General features: G+C 37.5%; 1 protein-coding gene across 1 annotated transcript; it reads right to left on the minus strand.

Moving 5' to 3' along the window:
- Positions 1-1741: 1741 nt before the first annotated feature.
- Positions 1742-8933, minus strand: LOC143876561 (NAC domain-containing protein 7-like). Its single transcript, XM_077378268.1, has 4 exons — positions 8835-8933; positions 5537-5721; positions 5166-5437; positions 1742-2936 (listed from the first exon to the last, which is right to left on the minus strand). Exons 2-4 carry the CDS (start codon positions 5694-5696, stop codon positions 2304-2306), a joined length of 1065 nt encoding a protein of 354 aa, XP_077234383.1. The 5' UTR covers positions 5697-5721; positions 8835-8933; the 3' UTR covers positions 1742-2303.
- Between the last annotated feature and the right edge of the window lie 1657 nt (positions 8934-10590).

Here is a 10590-nt window from a genome sequence, read left to right on the forward strand (position 1 = left end):
TTTTGTTTTCCTAATTTCTTATGGTTTGTTATCTTGTTGATTTATTCCCATATATGATATATTAACCTTCCCTTTGCTACTTACATGAATTGTTTCCATTCTTCTCAGGCATCAGGCGATAAAGGAGTTCATCTTACCAGTGGTCCTGTTTTTGTTCAGGGGAACACAGACTAAGCCGGATAGAAGGGGTACCCACATGCCCACAAGGCTTGCATGGAATCACAACACCTATGTTTGACACTGATGACTGTTGTGTAGGGTATTTCCAAAATATTTTTCTAATGTTTAGCTAAATTACTTTCCATTTTCAAACATATGAATATTAGCCAACATGATGAGATCAGTTTTTTTTTAAAAAAAATGAGTTTATCATGGCATGCTATCTTAAAATTTAGTAGTATTGAATAGGTTGGTGTTTGGAAATGGGGTTCATCAACCGAAGGGAGATGTTATAAGGTGAGCATATAGATGAACTTTCTCCTTAAGAATCTTCTTTTTTCAAATGAATAATTTCCTATTCTCCTAAAACAACAATGGGGCTCTTGCATATTCCTTTTTGTGTAATATATGTTCTAATTTTTGTTTGTCGATCTCAGGGGTTGTTTGGAACTTTGGATCAAGAAATTTTTTTTCCTTGAAAATCAAATAGATGGATAGAGAATTTCCAGGGTCCAGCAGAAATGAAAATTTCCTAGAAAACAGGAAAATTTTTTATTCCAGAAAAATCCATGGAAAATTAGCTACCCAAACGCTGGAAAACTAACTTTCCAAGGAAATTTTTTCTGAATTTTTTTTTTTTCTTGATCCCAACCACCTTGCAGAATTAATGTTCTCTTAATGATTAGACCTTGCTCCACTGTCATATGGAATACATATTATGATGGTTTTAGCCTATTTTTCCCAGTGATGTGGGTGGTTTCGCAGTGCAAAATTACATTGTGTGAAACTGTTCAAAATTCCTCACACTTTATACAACGATTTAAATCTAGTTAACTTTGGCCTTTTAATTACCTTTCAAGCAGGGACTGGAAAACAACCGTACCACTTCACTGTGCATCACAGTTTCATTTCCATTATTAGGTATGATTTTTGCACACTACTGTGATGTTCATCACATGGGCATTTCACTTTATAGACACACACTTGTCTATAAATCATTGTTTTATCTGATCAAGACAATGTGTCAACTTCCATTTTTTTAATTTTGGTATATATTGATGAACCAAAATCTGCATTTCCAGAGAGTAATGGCCTTTCTGGGTACGTCTGAAAATTATTGTCATTATAATCTTAATTATTTGCAAATGTTTTTTAGGTTAAATATTATTATTAATTTGAAATGAATGGTCATAAAATGAGATAGTAAATGGCTTAAAAAACAGCCTTAATATTTCATTTGCAAATAAGATTAAATCAAAATAATCTTATTTTCAAATTAGGGCCATTTTTTTGGGCATCCAAAGAGGCTCTGAGGTATCTACTTCTATTTTAAAATTTAGCTATTTATTGTGATTAGAAAGTGTGCATCTGCATGATGCTTTGCCTAACTTAACTGAGAATTTTCTTGAGCTTTTGGGCATATAGGAAGTAGGGGCACTGTCATTGCTTTGTTGACTAATTAATCATAATGGTCACAAGATTATTGCACAATATTTCTAAAACTAATTAAGCTATGGAGCACGCTCAAGGCATTTAAATTCAGCAAAAGAATAACTACAAGAGAAGCTAACAAACAGAAAACAAAAGCACTTTATGAAACAAGAAATCTGTTCTAATGATATTACAAGTAGAACAAACAAAAACATCTTCAAATCAACCAGATTGTCAATTCCATCAACAACAAACATAGTTGTCAAAGCATGGACAACATAATAAAGCCCAACAAACATGGCTGCATGTCAAAGCATGGACAACATAATAAAGCCCAACAAACATGGCTGCATGTCAAAGCATGGACAACATAATAAAGCCCAACAAACATGGCTGCATGTCAAAGCATGGACAACATAATAAAGCCCATTACCCATTATATGCAGATAGAGCTGACACCAAGTGTGATACATTCAACACTCACTGTGTCAGTTACACCAACACTCGGCTGCACCATTCATCTAATATCTTTATCTTATTAAGAGTAGTAGTTTTGACCTAACCAGTTGGGTGCTATTAATCAATATTCAATAGGCCAGCCCAACAACAAAGGTTTGTAGTTTGTTATGTACATGAGTCTGAATCATGACTTCCTTTTTTCTTTAAAATGTATTTCCTATGATCAGTATATACTGGAAACTTTCTATAGGGTTTCACTTCCATTCATCTATTTGGCAGCTAGAGGTGAACGTGGATGCATATTCATGTTCTGCTTCTGACTTGTCGGACTGTCGAATGAGGAGGTTCATGTGGTTTGAAATTTGAAACACATTGGAGTAATTGGGTTCTTTGGGAACATCCTCTTGGCTGAGTTGAGATGCAACAAACTTGTCAAGAACCCGCCAATCGGTCACAGCTTGGTCAACCACTTGCTCTGAGTTATGGTTATTGTATATTGAGTTAATCTGATGTTGATGGCTTTGTTGCATTTGTTCCACTTGTGTGAGGGAAGCGGATTGGAAATTGCTTCCGTGATTAACGTTTAGGCCATATGCAACAATAGAACTACAGCTTGCAGTGGCTACGGAATTTGGAAGTTTGGGGCTCTCTAATTGTGGGAGCTGGAGAAAAGGATAGTGAGGAATGTTGTAATGAAGTTCAAGCTCTTGCTTGCAGGAATAAGGGTTGTGGCCTGCAATATCAGGTTGATTTATCCTTCTTGGTGAATCGAGGTATGGCATAATGGAGACTTGTTCGTCGTACCAGCAAGGAGACTCATGCTCACTTGCCTTTTGTATTGTTGTTATTCTCTTCCTGAACACCCTACACACTACCCAACCCTCTTCCTGCATAAAAATTAGATGAAGATCTTTTTAGTACTTTAAGAAAATAAGGTGTGGCAACTAAAAAAACAAAACAGATCGATCAAAACAAAATAATCCATTGAACTATGGCAATTATCAGTTCTATCGACCAACACATGGAAATATAGCTACACACCTCATGGTTATCGGATATTTTGTAAAGATTTTTCGGGAGGGAAATATCCCATAACTATTTAACTACATGTATCACATAAACATTATGTGACAAATATAAAAACACTGTCTTAGCAAGGTGTCAAAATTTTGCAGTAACCAACTCCTCTCTCTCTCTCTCTCTCTCTCTCTCTCTCTCTCTCTCTCTCTCTCTACCATAAAGTTTTTCTTCTCTATGTTGTACTTAACATCATATTTAAACATGTGGATGTTTACACTGTTATTACTATGACATAATTTTAAGAAATCCAACAGGCAAAAAAAAAAACGATATGATTACATTTAAAGAAATTGTAGGGAATCAAACAGGGTAGAACTAGCCCCTAAAAGCTAGTTGTTAGAGGGAGGGTGCACATTCCCTTATAACCCATCCACATCCATCTCACATGCTCGATGTGAGACTATTGCTTTTGTGTGGAACACCAACAATCTCCCCCTCCACACGGAAGCAACGTGGACCATCTCGCCCCTCCACGCGGCGGCAACGTGGGAACCACGAGATAACTACACCGGGGTTTCCAAGATCTTCCCCGAGGGACATTCCCGCCCTCGGAGGCAAACCGGGGTTACCACACCCTAGCTCTGATACCATTTGTAGGGAATCAAACCGGGTAGAACTCACCCCTAAAAGCTAGCCGTTAGAGGGAGGGTGCCCATTCCCTTATAACCCACCCACATCCACCGGTTTTTACCGATGTGGGACTATTTGCTTTTGCGTGGAACCCCACCAATCTCCCCCTCCACGCGGAAGCAACACGGACAATCTCACCCCTCCACGCGGCGGCAATGTGGGAACTACGAGATCTTGTCCGAGGGAATTCCATCATCCTCAGAGGCGCACCGGGGTTACAGAGATCTTCCCGGGAGTTACCACGCCCCAGCTCTGATACCAGCTGTAGGGAATCAAACCGGGTAGAACTCGCCCCTAAAAGCTTGTTGTTAGAGGGAGGGTGCCCATTCCCTTATAACCCATCCACATCCATCTCACATGTCTGATGTGGGACTATTGCTTTTTCGTGGAACCTCAACAGAAATTAAAAAAAAAAACAAACCACAGGATTCACATGCCTAGATTTTTCATGGGTTGGAAAAGATGCCTACATCCACGAGTGAGAACACGATCTTTCACTATGAGAAAGAAATAAAAAAGTTTACAATGTGATTAAACCCTAGACCAACAAACCGTAACCCTTTCCCTTGTCCTCTCAATACGACCATACACAACGTAAACCAAGAGAAAATGCCCTCTCAATTTCTCACCATGAGAGAAAGCCCTAAAAAAACTCATTTTGTTTCCTCTCACAGCTCACTTTGTTTTCTCTCACTTCCCCACTCATGTTTTCCTTCTCTCACTAATATAAATAAAATTTATAACCTTAGGTTTTTCTCCAAGCCAAAGACCTAGTTCTAGTTTAACTAAGAGACCACTAGAGTAACTCGTCTCTCTCTCTCTTATAGTCCAACCAGATACTATGCTACACAACAATCCTAGTTACAATAGGTAACTAGCAATAGTATGCATGTATACATGTTTGGTGTAGTGTGTATCTTCTTTTGAAGGAATGACTGGTGCAACAACTAATATTTGGTTCAAACAAAAAATTAACTCTACTTCAATCAAGAGAAAGTATTCGGGGTTTGCTTCATTTTATATGATCATAAAATAAAAATCAATAAACTCATTCACATGCATGTGCACGAAGAGTGCGTGTTTGCATACGCGTGAGAGAGAGAGAGAGAGAGAGAGAGAGAGAGAGAGAGAGAGAGAGAGAGAGAGAGAGAGAGAGAGAGAGAGAGAGAGAGAGAGAGAGAGAGAGAGAGACTTTTAAGTTAGACTTTTAATTTCAATTATGGCAAAGTTGCAAATGTTAGAAGCATCATAAATCTCCAGTTTCATGATGCTTGTTAGGAAGAGAGGGGAGCTATAGTTATTGTGTTTTCTCTAATTAACTACTTTCTTAATAAAGTGTATCTCTTACCAAATGAGAGAGTGAGAGATGAGAGGGAGTAAGTGACAAACTGACTAGAGATACTTACAAGAGGAGTCCCATTTTCATGTGTTTCTAACCGATACTCGTGCATTATCCAGTCAGACTTTTGACCATTCGGGGCTCGCCCTTTATAAAAGACCAGGGTCTTCCTCATGCCAATTAAGTCATGCTTAGAGTATATGGCCTTGTCTCTTCCTGTTGCTTTCCAAAATCCTGCTGTTGTGGCTCTATTAGTGCGAGTTCCAGTTGGATATTTCTTATCTTTATGGCTAAAGAAATACCATTCATTCTGCTCTCCAGTTCCTATCTTACACTTTTCTGCACAATTGAATGATAGAAACGATATTAAATATATGCATTATTACTAGAAATAACAAACTAATATATTTAAGTTGACAAGTGAAATATGTGTGGTACCTTGGAGATCCCATGGCTCAATTCTATACAAATCAATATCTTTAATGACGTCTAGGTCAATCCTTCTTGAAGCAACTTTCTTTCTAAGGTAGTAATCAACAAGTTCTTCATCTGTAGGATGGAATCTAAAACCTGGGGGAACATGTGAAAAAGTATTCATATTCTCCCAATGAGGTAATCAAAACCTGCAATTCATATTATGTACACTATTAGCATTGAAATTTGGATAATTAATCAAAACATTTAAAGAAGTTCAAAACATCAAGGAATTTTCTTTCTCAATGATAGTAACACAACACACTTCCAAAATAGGCTATTGATAGTGGCACTCCCATGTTTTGATAATTGTATTAACTCATGTTTTATTATTTGACGAGCCATAAAAGGTTATTACAATTTCCAAAGGCATTCGAAAGTCAATTAAAAAGAAAAGCCAAGGGAAGTTAGTGCAATTATCAAAACATGGTAGTGCAATATCAATAGCCTCAAAATATTGTCATACATGTGTATGTATGTCTTTGTGTTTAGACAGACACATGTAAGGTACATTAATTATTATTGTAAGTAAGTTCTATGTGGTGAATTAGATAGAAGACTGGTGAATCAGTTGGTTTTGCTACCAATATATTTACAAGGATTGAATAAAGGTGCAAGAGTTAAGAACTTCAAGGTAAGCTAGATGTGAAATGATGAGAAAGGGCTAAATCTACTAGATCATGACTTTTTATGGTTCTGTTAGGGGTAACAAAAAAAAAGAATGATGAAGAAACTTGAACATTGGCAATTGGACTTCAAACTTGGAAAAAAAAAAAGAGATTCAGTTCAAATGGAAAAATTCAACATCAGTATATGATAGAGTTTGTTTCAGTGAATCAAAAAACATATTTTCATGATGACCAAAGCAAATTTATCATCCTTGTAAACATAGAAATTCATTAAATTCTAGAGACTATTGGGAAATATCATGTGCCCCGTGATCTTGTTGGTTTTTGAGTTAATTGTATCTCGTTCAAAATTCTAGATTTGAATTATGGGAAGTGCCAGTAATTATCAAAAGCCCCAATGATGCAATGCTAACCACATCATACCAACTTAATTGATAACGGACTCACTAACCATAAAATTTATTGATCAAGCTTTTAATTGATAACAAACTTTGTATAGAAGAATAAAAAAGTATTGGCATTTGATGTGCTTGACAAAAAGGTTTGCATTAGTTTAAGAAAAATATGCTTCAATTTTATATGGTGAATGGAGTTTTGATTGAATCTTTGAAAAAAAATAGCACACTGACAACTCATATGAGGTAATGCTAATGTTAATCAGAATACAACCTTGTGTAAATATGCCTTCAAAATGTATACTCGTCTACTTGAACATTTACGATGAAATCAATTAACCTAAATGATTGTCAAGTCTCAAAAAATTTAAACTCATTGGGGATCATCGTTCATTTCTATGGAGAGAAACATTGTTATTTACCATAATGGTGGAAAACCATGTAATAATGAGTGAGAGATTCAAACATGTGCATATTTTACATAGAAATTTTGATTATAGTGATAGGGGTTGTTGTACACTGTTTATAGGAATCATTGATCACATAAATTTATGAAAGAGAGAAATGAGGATTATATCAATAAATAGAATAAAATAATATGAAAATTTTAAGATTCTAGTAATCTCTCATAAGACAACCAACTTTCTTCGACAGAACTAAAGTTCCCAATCTATTAAGGTTGTGTATTGCTTGTGAAATAGAATTGACAAGCATGCATACCTAAATCACTTCATCATTCCACCTCTAACTATAGATTATTTTGTCCCATAAAATATTTGAAAAAAATTCTCAACTTTATTTCCCTTTTATTCAATTAACATTGAAATATAGTAATGTACACTCACACATGTACCCATTAAAAGCACATAATTAATTCCTAAATAAGATAAGAATGCACATTCATGTATGGTTTTCTTTCTCTAGCCTGAGGTCTTTCACTCTATATGATCCATATTAGCCTTAGTGTTAACAACAAATATATAAAATATGTGTGAGCACAATATAACCAATCTAATATTTCAGTATTAACTCATTCCTTGTGAACTGAGTATTCAAACTTTAATGTAATTGTTCTGGTATCATGAAATTTGACATATTTTCCACAAATAAATACTATAAAGCCAATAAATATCAAGTATCATTTAAAGCCAATAAATAGTTCATATGTATACATTCCATGTGCAAATTTTTCTGTTTTAGTTTTACTAGTTTCGCATGTTAGTTTATTATTAAAATGTGATAAACACAATAATACCAATTGATGGGGTATAAAAACAGCAGCCTATTAGCTGTCGACACGTGGCCCAAGGATGGCCCACCGCAGATCCCGCGTCAGCAGGGGTAGTTTGGTAATTACAGCAGAGTAGGTGAGCTCGAACCTATCGCTGGCCGACACCTGTCCTGGAGTAATAACTCCTCAACTACCCCCGTTTTCCCTCTATAAAAGGGCTTCCAAAGCTCATAAACAGGGTAATAACTTCTTCACCCACCACTCAAAACTAGCTCTGCACTCTTGCTCATACTGACTTGAGTGTCGAAGGGCCTGTCCGGAGTAACACTCCGGTTGGTCATTCTGACCTCGTTTGCTTCTGTGCAGAACGCGGCCGAGCTCAGTTCCACAAGACTCATTCCCTTCACCTCGGCCTCTCGGGTCCCCCAGCTCGGCTCTTACCGATTTTCGGCCTAACACTAATTAATCATGAAAATTCTCAATTGACAAAACAGTGGAATTTCATTTATAAATCAACCTATACATGAATGTTTCCACTAAGAGAGGTTAACTGACCTAATTAACACCCAAAGATGAATCATGCATCGATGTTTCATGAAATAGTTCATGTGAGTGATTTTAGTTTAAGCATTACTCTCCTTTATACTTGGCACTGCAGAATCACTTTTTTGAATCCTTACCTTTACCAAATTATACACCAATAAATTTTAGAAATTAACTAAGAAATTAATTCTAAATGCACGATGTACTCATCATCAATCACAATGCCGGCCAGTAGCAGCACCTAGATCTAGCTCCTTCCATTATCCAAACCAAAACCAGTAGTATCACTACCAGAAGACAGCACTTTAACAGCTATTGTCTGCAAATTATATGAAATTACACGAACAGTATTCTTTAACATGATAGAAATATTTCAAGAAAAATTCAACATGGAAAAATATGAATTGACTTATAATGCACAAATCAAACGAAACCCACGTCTAGAAAGAAAGTGGAGAGCTCACAGATTATAGAACACGACCCTTGTATCCGCAACTTAAATTCTAAATTCCTGGGATCTTGGTCAGCTCAACCTCGGTCATCAGAGAGAGAGAGAGAGAGAGAGAGAGAGAGAGAGAGAGCCTTGTTTCTTGGTTTTCAGTGCCAAAAGGAGAAGAGAAACGAAGAAGAACAAAAAGGATCCTGAAAAGCCGAACCCTGAATCTGTGAAGTGATCCAACTTTGATTGGGTATACGTGTCGGGGTGAAAACATGAGGGATCGGATCCCGAGTAGTTTGTCCGAAGGAGAGACAAAATTATTTAAATGGTAAGTTTGGCAAATGGGAGAACATTAAATAGAGAGACCAATGGGACAAATGCGTATAACTCTAAATTATTACCCACACTCTCTCAACACCGATTCCGATCTGATCTGATCTAAAATCGCCCCCCTGGATTGCAGGAAAAGTTTCTGGAGAGAGAGAGAGGAAAAATGGCGGAGGAAAAGGCCTTTGTGGCGGGTAACCTCCTTCGCCACCCACAACTGAAAGAGACCAAAAGGGAATGTGTTAGCAACTGTAACGGAGACTCACGGATTATAAATTAAACAGCAAAACGTTAGAAGAGGTAAGTGGTAACAAAAAAAATGGAAAACAAAGACATAAAGGAATGAAAAGAGAAAAGAAGAAATGATAGAAAACGCGAAAGGGAGAGCTTGTTGTTGACGTAATTCAACGGCCTCTCCTAAAAAAGGAAACCACTCTTTCTTTCCCTGAGACTGCCTCTCTTCTCTTGTTTAGCAGTCTACCTCTGTGGGTCCCCTACTCTCTCTCTCTCTCTCTCTCTCTCTCTCTCTCTATTTTTAATATTCCTGATATATCATTTTTAGTATTATTAGATAATATCAGAAATGCCCACCTCGGATATCTCATGTTACGGAATCGTGCTGATGATGACACTATCCTAATTATCAAATCAAGTGCATATTCACCGTTTGATCGGATGGTTAAAATCATCCTAGGCCCAACACATAAGCGTACAATCCCGATTGATTGATAGCTTTAAGACCCTGTTCGTTTAAGATTATGAAAACAATGCCAAACCGATTGTGGGGCTCAAAATTATGTTTAACTTTATGTTCAATAATAGATTTAGCACTTACAATCGGTTGTCATTATCTTAAACGAACAGTCCCTTAAGGCATTTCGTTGGGGGCATTTTAGGTACTTTCAGAGTAAAAAACTTAGCGGTGACAGCAGGGCTACCTCTGGTTGGTTGGTTTTTTAATTTTATGAAACATGAGGAACGATAGAATGAAGGGCGTCCTTGCAAAATCAGCTCCGAGGGTGCCCCCATTAGTGAATTTTTGCAAATTGAAGCCCCAAAAAAAGTGGAATGCGCCAAAAAAAGTGGAAAACGTGTTGAATCTGCAAAAATCAACTGACAGGGGCGCCGTTGGAGCTGATTTTTGGGAGGGCGCCCTTTATTCTATCATTCATCAATAACCATAGCTTCCTCATGTTTGAGTTTTCGACGGTCGCTTTCACGCGGTGGGCCCACCCCGACCGACCTCAGCCACAACGAAATAGACGGCTCTCCAAATGAGAACAATAACCTTCTAGCCTAGCCGAGCCGAGCCGAGCCGAATGGAGCCGCTCTGTAGCGCCTACTAGGGATCAGATTGGTGTGAGTGCGGTTGCGGGACCCACGGACTGAATGATTTTCGCTATGTACGTGGCGGGTCGCGGTCCGGCGTGGGTTTTCCCGTATCATTAGGCTCG

Source organism: Tasmannia lanceolata, unplaced genomic scaffold (genome assembly GCF_043159265.1).
Source record: "Tasmannia lanceolata isolate RefF3 unplaced genomic scaffold, GAP_Taslan_0.1 ptg000005l, whole genome shotgun sequence".
NCBI lineage: Eukaryota > Viridiplantae > Streptophyta > Magnoliopsida > Canellales > Winteraceae > Tasmannia > Tasmannia lanceolata.